General features: G+C 46.9%; 1 protein-coding gene across 1 annotated transcript; it reads right to left on the bottom strand.

Annotated features, from left to right (window-relative positions):
- Window positions 1–2735: 2735 nt before the first annotated feature.
- LOC146058577 (odorant receptor 131-2-like) lies at window positions 2736–3680 on the bottom strand. The gene has a single exon (XM_083170856.1). It carries the CDS (start codon window positions 3678–3680, stop codon window positions 2736–2738), a length of 945 nt encoding a protein of 314 aa, XP_083026982.1.
- Window positions 3681–12674: the final 8994 nt, after the last annotated feature.

Here is a 12674-nt window from a genome sequence, read left to right as displayed (position 1 = left end):
GGTGTGGGGTCTTTGCTGGCAGCTAGGATACACTTAGATTTATAGATAAATCATCTGTAATAATATCACATGTGAATCACTAGTATAATATGTCAGATAAGGAATAAAGTGTCTCTATGGCCCTTATTCTGGTTGGTGCGGTAATATCCGCGTGCGTTCGTGCCGCCGATGTTTTGTGTCTGCGCATGTGCAGAGGCGTCTCTGCGCATGTGAGAGCGGGGCGTACGGCCAAATCCCGCATGAAATGTGAACACTCCGAACAGGGGGTGGAGAGGGGCGTGAAGGGCTATTTGGGCTCATTACCATATGCATACGCCCCGCGTTTCATGGGCGTTCCCATGCAAACGCTGGGCGTACGTATGGTAATGCAGTCATGACGCACGTGTAGGGGGCAGACATATGACATCGCCGGATTTTGCACGGAAAAATGTCCGTGTGGTCTGAGGTTGCGGGAGCTGGTGGACCACTCGGTCCTGCATTCGATGGTCTGCGACTATCGAATGATGGGGGAGATTCCCTGAGATGGAGGAGGCGTATTCCATGAAAAATACACGTGCGGTCCGTTCGGCCAGCTTCTTACCGCGTACGGACGGAGTTGGCGATCCGTATGGAAGGCGGGGTTTCGCACGCACGGTCCTGGCCGCATATTCGGATCCGGCCGCACCGATCAGAATAAGGGCCTATATGGCTGATTTACTCATCTGGTCTAATGCTGGCCACACATCAGACCAACTTTCCTCCAACCATCCAACTAGTTGCTTGGATGGAATACAAATCCGGTACTGGATGGGAGCAAAGGACAATCAGAAATGTTCTCACAAACCCAGGAAAATGGACAAAAATATTCAGTCAAATTGTTTAAATCAAACAGGTTCAACTACAGTACTGGGTCTGAGCGACAGTTTTTTCTAGATTTTGGGTGCTAATTTCTGAAGTAAATATTACATTAGCCCCCATCCAGTACCATATTTTTATTTCATCCAAGCAACTAGTTGGATGGTTGGAGGAAAGTTCTTGTGATGTGTGTAATGCTGACATACACATCAGTGTTATGTATATTAGGTGTGTTATTGTATGTTTAGTGTAATATTGTGTAGAGATGAGCGGTTCAGATTCCAAACATCGCCGGCCCACGAGCCACACTCACGAGTTTCCGGCTTTGTTCAGAAACCCGAGCGCGGCTGAACGCGGGAATCTGGCGTCGGATTCTCGCGAGATGCCAAGTCTATAGAGGCTGGGTATCCCGGGGATTTGGCGCCATTTCACACTCACGCTTCCATCTGCGCACAGCTAAGGTCATGGCCGGCCGTTCTAGTAGGTGTGCTGCTGCAGGAGCCTGAGGTGAACTTGAACTTGAATCATCAATCACTTGTCACATCAATCATTAGTGTTCAGAAGGGTGTATATATATATATATATATATATATATATACACACGCACACACACACATAAATACATACCACATGAAAAGCCTGTGTGTGTCCCTCTGCACCTTACTCTATAGGAGACCTCACAGTCCCAGTGCTGCCTCTGATTATAAAACCCTCCCATGACTAGGCTGCTGCTGCTGTTCTCCATGGGCCTGAGAAGCATGTAATGAGCTCCATCAACCAGAGCTCAGCACAAACATCTCAGCCTCTGCCCCCTGGTGCAAAGTGTCATGGGGCAACTCCCAGTAATGCACAGCACACTTGTGCAGTCAGTGTGCCTTGGCTCCCGATGTTTAGCACCATTAATCATTGTCACATTGGCAGATAGGTGAAGCAGCAGCACTACCCCACTCCCATGCACAAAACCTTTAGCTAAAAAAATATTTTGAAAAATACATGCCAACCACAGTGGGCCCCTAGCTAGAGGGGGGCCCAGGGGTACTGACCCCTTGTGCCCCCATTATAATCCGGCCCTGCTCTACACTCCTCCCAAGATCTGCTCCTCTCATCCACACTCATTACTCGCTCCCATTCCCGACTGCAGGACTTTCTCTGGGCTGCACCCACTCTGTGGAATGCCCTCCCAAGCACAATAAGTCTCTCCTCCAGTCTCCAAACCTATAATCGTTCCCTGAAAACTCATTTCTTCAGGCAAGCTTATCAAATTCCAGAACCAGTCATAGAACCTTGCATTCTGGTGGAATCGATGCAATAAAGAATACAGTATCTATCCTTATGTATCAATGCCTATTTCCCTATAGATTGTAAGCTTGCGAGCAGGGCCCTCCAACGTTTTGACTGTCTGTAAATACCCTGTTTGTTGTATCAATGTTAATTGCTATTTGTCGATATTTGCAATTATGCACAAGTGTGAGGGCTTGCATTGCATTTGCATTGCATTGCATTTGCAGAATATTCTGCGCTATATAAGAAACTGTTAATAAATAAATAAGACTGATGTATACGTGCCATTGTGTATATTCAATGTTGCCACATGATACCCCCCAAAAAAAAACTTCTTAATATAAAGTTTTTTCAATTATTGTCCGACCAACCATTGGAAATTTGGTACAATGGAGCGTATCCCTGGATTAGGTTGTTTAACAGTAGAACATTTAATTGTAGGTCCCAACGACTAAGAAGTCCAGTCTATATCTTTATTTTGAGTTTATTGAGATCATTTATACAGAGGCTCGAGCGAAAGCTGGTCCCCAAACAGATAAAAGGCTTGTTCAAAAGAAGTTCTCCTATGGTATCATTTTACAGTAGATGCCCATAAATTGGGGGCTCGTCTCGGTCTTCACTCAATACTTGGAAACATGCCCAGTTCTGCAGATGAAGGTCCTCAGGACCTCTTGCCTTATATATTTCCTCAACACTTCATCTCGAAGTCCATAGATTAAAGGACTAAGGAACCTGGGTACACAACTGTATATGAGGAAATTGACTGTCGGTATGAAAGGGTTGTAGTTGTACGGGTAGGTTTCTGTCAGTGTGGACAGCAAGGAGGCCATACAGAGACATAACTGGAATGCGTGAAGCAATACTGTTTTGCCAGCTTTCAAAGCGTTAGAGGACTGTGAGCTTACTCTCTGTGCAACCAATATAATGCGGACATACGTAAATAGGATGGTTAGTCCCACAGTGGTGAATCCTATCAGGAGGCTTTGTGATCTTATAACAGATTGAGTAGGATTCACTATCACAGTTGACTGGGAACATATCACAGGAACAGAAGATATGACACTGTGCGAGGAGAGTATAAGAATTATTTCGGCAACATAAGGGATGGATCCCACCACCCAAATGAGCACGATGGCCACATGAGTTCTTTGCCTGGTGCAGAGTCCACCATGCCGTAGCGGGTGGCAAATGGCCACATAGCGTTCTAAAGCCATGGTGGCCAAGTTGTAGGTAGTGGCTTTGAACGTGGCGGAGCCTATAATGAACAACAAATAGCAGCTTGGACCGGGGATCAATACGCGATAGTTGGCAGCCAGTAGAAGAACGGTTCCAAAGGCAATGTAACAGGTGTCATTGATGAGCATGTGGAGAAAGAGGATATATCGGGAGGTCTCTCGGATCGAAGAGGTTGTGAGGAAGACATTGAGCATCACGGCCATGAAGTAGAAGAGGCAGAAGAAGCAGGCAATTATCAGCAATGCCAGGATCAGATTGATCAGCTCATTTTTGCTGTTGGTAATGAGCACCTGGGAACTGTTGCTGTGAAGTCCTGAAGTATTCAACATTTTCGGAAGGTGGACATTCTTTCCTCACAAGCTGGGGTACTGTATATATGAAAAGGGAAAATTATTATTATACATGGCGGTTACATTTGTACAAATTCATAGACGGTCAATGACATTGAAGGTGATTCAGCAGTAATAGCGGAAATGTTAAAATTGCTATTTGTCGATATTTGCAATTCTGCACAAGTGTGAGGGCTTGCATTGCATTTGCATTCTGGAAAATGTGATGGGGAAGGCTGGCGATGGTGCTGGGTGGGCAGCAACACAGCATTAGGTGGGTGCAGGCCAGAAAATGCTGGGGGGGTCGGCCAGGCAGAGCCGGCCCTAGCCTAAATGACGCCCTAGGCAAGATTTTCACTGGTGCCCCCTAGCACCGCCAATAGTTCCGCCTCTGACCCTGCTCCCCTTTCCCAGCACCATCAACCCTCATCATAGCAGTCATCATATTGGTGCTCCTACCCGCAATATTTTAAATAGAAACAGTGCACACATTCGGTGCTCAGCCCAAACAGGGGTGTGTTCTTGCTGGGAAGGGGCATGACAGGGGAAATTCATCTTATTTGCATTGTTATGACCAGCACACACAAGGAGCTTCCAATGATTAAAATGATATGCGGCATGCCTATATTCTGTGTGCGACTGTGGCTGTACCTGCATACGGAATGCTATGTTACAGTGATTTCAATGAATACACTATGTCATATGCAGATACAGCCTCACTCACACACAGAATATAGGCATGCTGCATATCATTTTAATCAGCAGAAGCTGTTGGTGCCCACTGGCATTCCAAATGCCCTAGGCAATTGCCTAGTTTGCCTATGCCTAAGGCCGGCTCTGCGGCCAGGGGTCAGCACTAACCGCACATGCACAGACCCCCGGCAACCGGCAAAACGGAGCCCAGGGACTGTCCCCTTTCAGAACCCCTGTCCCTGCACCTGCAGGAACATACATGTGGCATATTGCAATGTGATCCTGGGTGGGAAATGCTGCCCAAGGCGATCCTATAATAAATGGGACCTCTGATTTGGAGGTAAATTTGTATTCCTGTGAGGTTACGATGGAGGCTAGCTATGAGCGGATATGTTACAAGCGTGATCAGTAGTGCTGAAAGTGGGGTATTAATTTCCAGTGCCTGATGGAGGAGCTCAGCAGGGGTGGAGCCTACTGCTTGTTACCCCCACCATCCTCCCCTTACAGGTCAGCTGAGGTGTCTCCCCAGCCCAGTCTCCTCTGGCTATGTAGGGGCAGAGCGAATGTGCTGAACACACCCCTGCCTTGACCTGATCCTGGTTGAGGAGCCCTGTCACCCCCTGTGGCGTCACAAAGACTATTTATTCTGGGGAAGAGAGATTTGTACAGTGTAGCCCACAGCTTTTGAATGTGAGTAGAAGTATTTTATATTAAATACGGTAAAATACAGGCAACCAATGGAGGGACTGGCAGAGCGGATCAGCAGACGATGAGCGTCTTACTAGGAAGATCAGCCTCCCAGCTGCATTCATAATGGATTGCAGTAGTGAGAGTCTGTTCTTAGGAAGACCAGTTAGGAGACTATTTCAATAATCAATGCAGGATATAATGAGTGCATGGATTAGTTTTTGAATTGTCTTGTGTGAGATATGGACAAATTTTGGATATGTTTTTAGATGTGCGTAACATGATTTAGAGAAAGATTGAATGTGATGAATAAAGGACAGTTCAGAGTCAAGAATGACCCCTAAGCAGCGAGCTTGTAGGGTAGGATTGATTGTTGTGCCCTCAAGACAGCAACTGCTCTTGGCCGGTGGGACTATAATTAATTCGATTTTGGAAATGTTGAGTTTGAGGTGGCGAGATGACATCCAAGATGAGGTGGCAGAAAGGCATGCAGAGACACGGAGCAATACTGATGGTGACAATTCCAGGGAGGATAGATAGATTTGAGTATCATCAGCGTACAGAAGCTAGTCAGAACCAAATGATTTGATTAGTTTGCCTCGAGAGGAGGTATAGATTGAGAAAAGCAGAGGACCTAAGACTGAGCCTTGCGGTACTCCAACTGATAGAGGTAGTAAAGACGAGGTAGAATCGAACTGAAAGAGCGATTAGATAAGTAGGAAGATAACCAAGAAAGGGCTGAGTTCTGAAGATCTAGGGATTGTAGCGTTTATATGAGAAGAGAGTGGTCAACAGTGTCAAAGGCAGCTGCGAGATCTAGAAGAATAAGTAGTGAGAAATGGCCTTTAGATTTAGCAGTGGCCAGATCATTGACTACTTTAGTCAGTGCTGTCTACAACATGGAGTACAATTCTGGGCCCCGCACTATAAAAAGAACATCATAGACAAGGCCGGCAACAGAAATCTTGGGGCCCTGTACAATGATATTTCTGGGGCCCACCACCTAATCCCAAATCCACACAACCCACTTCTGCATGAGCCTCATTTAACCTTTCGCTGCTCCAGATTTTATTTTCATTTGTGGACTTCTCTTGTTCGCAGTCCTGCTGGCCTGGCTCCTGCTGGCCTGGCTCCTGCTTCCTGCTGGCTCCTGGCTCCTGCTTCCTGCTGGCTCCTGGCTCCTGCTTCCTGCTGGCTCCTGCTTCCTGCTGGCTCCCGGCTCCTGCTGGCCTGTCACTTTCACAAAAGAACACCGAGCTCTGCAAGAAGACAGGGCAGGTCGTTCGCAGAGTGCGGAACAGACGGCCCACGCTGTAAAAGTGCAGGACCCAGAGACTAAGGACACAGTACAGTTGTGCACACAATAGACGGCAGTGGCACACAGTTAGTCAGTCAGATGGTGCACATAAGACAGCCGGGCCGCGAGGGACGCTGACAGGCCAGCTAGTACAGGCGGTGGCCGTAATGGGGCATAGAAGCTCTGACCCCCCCCTGTCGCCAGCCCTGATCATACAACTGTAAAAAGTCCAGAGAAAAACAACAAAGCTAATAAAGGGAATGGAGAAATTAAGCTATGAGGACAGATTGGACAATTTGGGATTGTTTTCCCCTGGAAAAGAGACGTTTAAAGGGGGAGATGCCAAACATGTACTAATATATTAGGGGCCAATATAAGGAACTGTCAGGCGCCCTTGTTTCTTTTAGGAAGGACTCTAGGACTACAGAAAAGACAATTTCGTACCCTTTGAAGGGAAAACGTTTTTTACGGTCGGAGCAGATAAATTGTGGAACTCTCTTCCTGGAGAGGTGGTGTCGGCAGATGGAGAGGTGGTGTCGGCAGATGGAGAGGTGGTGTCGGCCGATGGAGAGGTGGTGTCGGCAGATGGTGAGGTGGTGTCGGCAGAGGGAGAGGTGGTGTCGGGAGATGGTGAGGTGGTGTCGGCAAATGGTGAGGTGGTGTTGGCAGAGACAGTATAGACCCCACTGTGGCTTGGGGCTGCCTTACAGTAGTTACACCACTGTGCACACTGTCCCATAGCTACACACACACACACACACACACACACACTGTCCCATAGCTACACACATACTCACATGCACACTGTCCCATAGCTACACACACACTCACACTGTCCCATAGCTACACACATACTCACATGCACACTGTCCCATGGCTACACGCACTCACACTGTCCCATAGCTACACACATACTCACATGCACACTGTCCCATAGCTACACACACTCACACTGTCCCATAGCTACACACATACTCAAATTGTCCCATAGCTACACACATACTCACATGCACACTGTCCCATAGCTACACACACACTCACACTGTCCCAAAGCTACACACATACTCACATGCACACTGTCCCATGGCTACACGCACTCACACTGTCCCATAGCTACACACATACTCACATGCACACTGTCCCATAGCTACACACACACTCACACTGTCCCATAGCTACACACATACTCACATGCACACTGTCCCATGGCTACACGCACTCACACTGTCCCATAGCTACACACATACTCACATGCACACTGTCCCATAGCTACACACACTCACACTGTCCCATAGCTACACACATACTCAAATTGTCCCATAGCTACACACATACTCACATGCACACTGTCCCATAGCTACACACACACTCACACTGTCCCAAAGCTACACACATACTCACATGCACACTGTCCCATGGCTACACGCACTCACACTGTCCCATAGCTACACACATACTCACATGCACACTGTCCCATAGCTACACACACACTCACACTGTCCCATAGCTACACACATACTCACATGCACACTGTCCCATGGCTACACGCACTCACACTGTCCCATAGCTACACACATACTCACATGCACACTGTCCCATAGCTACACACATACTCACATGCACACTGTCCCATAGCTACACACATACTCACATGCACACTGTCCCATAGCTACACACACTCACACTGTCCCAAAGCTACACACATACTCACATGCACACTGTCCCATAGCTACACACATACTCACACTGTCCCATAGCTACACACATACTCACACTGTCCCATAGCTACACACATACTCACACTGTCCCATAGCTACACACATACTCACACTGTCCCAAAGCTACACACATACTCACATGCACACTGTCCCATAGCTATACACACTCACCCTGTCCCATAGCTACACACATACTCACATGCACACTGTCCCATAGCTACACACATACTCACACTGTCCCATAGCTACACACATACTCACACTGTCCCATAGCTACACACATACTCACATGCACACTGTCCCATAGCTACACACACTCACGCTGTCCCATAGCTACACACACACTCACATGCACACTGTCCCATAGCTACACACATACTGTACTCACATGCACACTACCCCATAGACACAAACACACACTGTCCCATAGACACACACACACTGGCCCTTATTCAGTAAAGTACAAATTTATTCTCAAAATGGACAAAACCATGTGCTCTGCAGGTGGGGCAGATGTAACATGTGCAGAGAGAGTTAGATTTGGGTGAGTTATTGTGTTTCTGTGCAGGGTAAATACTGGCTGCTTTATTTTGACACTGCAATATAGATTTCAGTTTGAACACACCCCATCCAAATCTAACTCTCTCTGCACATTACATCTGCCCCACCTGCAGTGCACATGGCTTTGCCCATTTTGAGAACAAAGTTGTACTGCCATCAGATCTGAATAAGGGCCACTGTCCCATAGACACACACAATGGGGATGATTCTGGTTGGTTTGCAAAAGCAAACTCTTTAATGGACAAAACCTATGCTGCACTGCAGGTGGGGCAGATGTAATGTGCAGAGAGAGTTACATGTGGGTGGGGTGTGGTCAAACTGAAATCTACGGTATATTGCAGTGTAAATATAAATCTATCTATTTACAGTATGTATCTATTTATCTATCTAATATCTATTTATCTATCTATCTGTATATCTATCTATCTACAGTATCTATCTATCTATCTACAGTATCTATCTATCTATCTATCTATCTATCTATCTAATATCTATTTATCTATCTGTATATCTATCTATCTATCTACAGTATCTATCTATCTGTATATCTATCTATCTATCTATCTGTATATCTATCTATCTTCAGTATCTATCTATCTGTATATCTATCTATCTATCTATCTATCTATCTATCTGTATATCTATCTATCTTCAGTATCTATCTATCTGTATATCTATCTATCTATCTGTATATCTATCTATCTGTATATCTATCTAATATCTATATCTCGTCACACCAGGGAATACAAGCTATAGATTTTCAAAACGGGAAAACCACTAAATTTACTCCAATAATGAACTAATGGTCTCTCCCCTCCTCTCTCCCTCTCTCATCCCCCCTCTATCTCTCCCTCCTGCCCCTCTCTCTCTCTCTCTCTCCTTCCCTCTCCCTCACTCATTCACCCCTTTCTCTCTTTCCCTCACCCCCTCTCCCCACTCTACTTTCTCCTCTTACTCTCTCTCCACTCCCCCTCTCTCCTTCCTTCCCTCATGTTTCACCTTCTTTCTCTCCCAACCTCCTCTGCCCATTCACTCTCCTCTCCCTCTCTCTCTCCCCATCCTTCCCTCTCTCTTTCCGTTTTCTCCCCCTCTCATTCTCTCTCCCCCTCCTATCCCTCTCCACTCTCTCATTCTCTCTCACCATCCTTCCACTCTCTATCCTCCTTCTCCCTCTCTCTCACCCTCCTCTCTCTCTCCTATATATATATATAATACTCACAGGTGATGATCACATAGCCCGGAACGTCTGCACACAGCACGAGTAGACGTCTGAGTCTGGCAGTAAGGTCACACATCGGTATATATACCCTGTATACTACAGGCAGAGCACTACTGAGACCGGCCCCAGCATTGGGAGTAATTTGTTATCACTATGAGCCGGTAAGCGGCTCTCCCGGGTGGTATGCTACGTATTCCCCGATGTCACATCCATCGTGTAGTCAGACATTACCCTACACATGGCTGCTCTGATTACTCCTGACGTAGAGCTGTATCTCCTGGGAGCAGCACAGACCGACCTGACATGGACCATCCAACATGGCCACATTTACTGCTGCCGGTACCTGCGCAAAGCTCAGTCATTAATAAAATAGCCAGTTACTGTATAATCAGCCAGATAACGGCCATGAGCTGTCGGATTGGGAGCATTGTGTCCTAGGAGGACGGGGTCATGTGTAAGGCCTGCAGCCTGTAGGGATGAGTAGGGTGGAAGCTACATACAGTAGGTCATACATACAGTGGACATTACTTTGCTCCAAGCAAGCCTGGACTGGCGCGGGGATAGCAGGGCATTGGCGATACTCTCCTGTAAGCTAAACTGTTGATCAGACTGAGCTGGGTAAGAGGGTTCACTTCACCGCCGGTAAGTGGTGTCCACCAAGTTCTGAGAGATGCCTCCTGGTTATGATGGGTTCCACCCGCGGCTGACCTGCTAGAGAACATGTCCAACCAAACACGTGGCTAGCTTTCTATCTCCACCAGTGGGGGAGGTCTGTGTTATAAAACCACCCCAGGTTTGGGGACCAGCAATGCAAATCTGCCAAAGATTTGGGAATTGCTTCCTTGCAAAACAAAGAATTGGGGTGTGGTGTCCAAAGGAGGTGGGGGTTATGAAGCCTGGAAGGAGTCATGTGATCTACAATAGAAAACCTCACATAATTCTGGGGAGTCCGGGTTCATGTGTTCCCCGGGTCTGTTCCGTTGCAGCATTCAGCGGAGCACGGTGGCTGGTACAGTGTGCGTGACATCATGATGTTGACACCAGGGCAGGATTAAGGGGGGCTCAGGGGGGGGGGGGGTGCGGATCAGTTGGTCACCAGCAAGTTGTTAGACAGTCATTAGGTCGACATGAGTCTAGATCGACATGGATTAGGTCCACAGGGTCAAAAGGTCAACAGTCAAAGGTCAACATGGGGATTTCACTGTTTTTTTAGCAAAATGTCAACACAGTGGACATGGACCCTGCAAATACCCATTGACTATTGATCCTTTAACCTTATGGGCACTTCCCCATTAGAGCTGTCAGATGATCAGCCTGTTGTACATTCTAGATCCCACATGACATCTAATACCAGCAGGTTTGTATGTACTCTCCCACGTCATTTTTCCCTATTCTTTCTGACCACCTCCAGTTGTAGACCACATATGGGTACAACTCTCTGATAATCCAGATGCCCTGACTAGCAGGCTTACCCATGGGGTTTACATGTACTCTCCCAACAACTCTGGAGTTTACATGTACTCTCTTAGCGCAATATTCCTACCTTTGCTGTATAACATGTCCTTACTGTACATTTGAACTTGCCTCCTAGTTTATGTGAGCTAGTCGGTGACATTATACATACAGTATGTATGGTCTACATGCCAGGCCTTGCTGCTAATAATGGGGCAGATGTATTAAGCCTTAACAAGAGATAAATGCAAGGGTGATAAGGAGAGATAAACGTCCAGCCAATCAGCTCCTTACTGACTTTTTTCAAACACAGCCTGTAACATGGCAGTTAGCAGGTGATTGGCTGGACGTTTATCTCTCCTTATCACCCTTGCATTTATCTCTTGTTAAAGCTTAATACATCTGCCCCACTGGTGTCACTTGCTGTTATCTCTTATATATTTGGCTACATCTGTCACTCAAACCTTTGGGGGAAATTTACTAAAGGAAATTTGTAAAAAATAGGTGTATTTGTATCCAGAAATACACTTATTTTTGACATTTACTATCCCAAAAATACGGCAATTCGTATTCGTATTGATAGCACATCAATACGAATACGAATTGCCGTATTTTCGGGATAGTAAATGTCAAAAATAAGTGTATTTCTGGATACAAATACACCTATTTTTTTACAAATTTCCCTTAGTAAATTTCCCCCAAAGTGTGTCTGGAGCTGTAACGCTGGGTTGTGGACTTCCATCTTAATTTATGAATGTCATCACCTGTTTTAAACAGGGTAATTGATAAGAAAGGTGTTTAAGCACAGGTGATGGTAATCCATAAATTAAGAAGAAAGTCCAGAAACAGAGCAATGTGTCCCTCCTGGAGAGGGTCATGTTGGGAGGTATGCACCTCCCTCCCCCCCCCCATTCATGGCATCCCCACGATTAAATGGCACATGCAAAACACTGACATGGCTATGGTCGACAATGAAAAAGGTTGACAAGATTTATTTTTCACTTTTTCAATGTTTTCATATTCATTCTCATGTGTCGAAATGGACACCAATGAAGTGCCACACTTATGTCAACATTTACATGTGTTGACCTTTCTGTGTTGATTTTTTCTTGTGGCGATTCGCGGCACCCCCCGCGACCCCCCTCCTGCGATTTTCAGCACACACCCCGCAGTTCGCGGCACCCCCCCTCGTGCGATTCGCGGCACCCCGCGACCCCCCCTCCCATGATTCGCACCAACCCCCCCGGGCCCCCCCTCCCGCGGTTCACGGTGCCCCCCACGACCCCCCCCTACCGCGATTCCCCACCCCTGACCCCCCCTCCTGTCATTGCGGCAACCCCCCGCCCCCGCGACCCACCCTCCCACGA

The sequence above is a fragment of the Crinia signifera genome, chromosome 2, assembly GCF_055691185.1.
Source record: "Crinia signifera chromosome 2, ASM5569118v1, whole genome shotgun sequence".
NCBI classification, from domain to species: Eukaryota; Metazoa; Chordata; class Amphibia; order Anura; family Myobatrachidae; genus Crinia; species Crinia signifera.
The sequence above is the reverse complement of the archived record's forward strand: the minus strand, read 5'-3'. Positions and strand labels throughout refer to the sequence as shown.

What these genes read in the sequence shown, in the direction of transcription:
- LOC146058577 (XM_083170856.1), bottom strand. Translation starts at nt 3,680, where the DNA reads ATGTTGAATACTTCAGGACTTCACAGCAACAGTTCCCAGGTGCTCATT.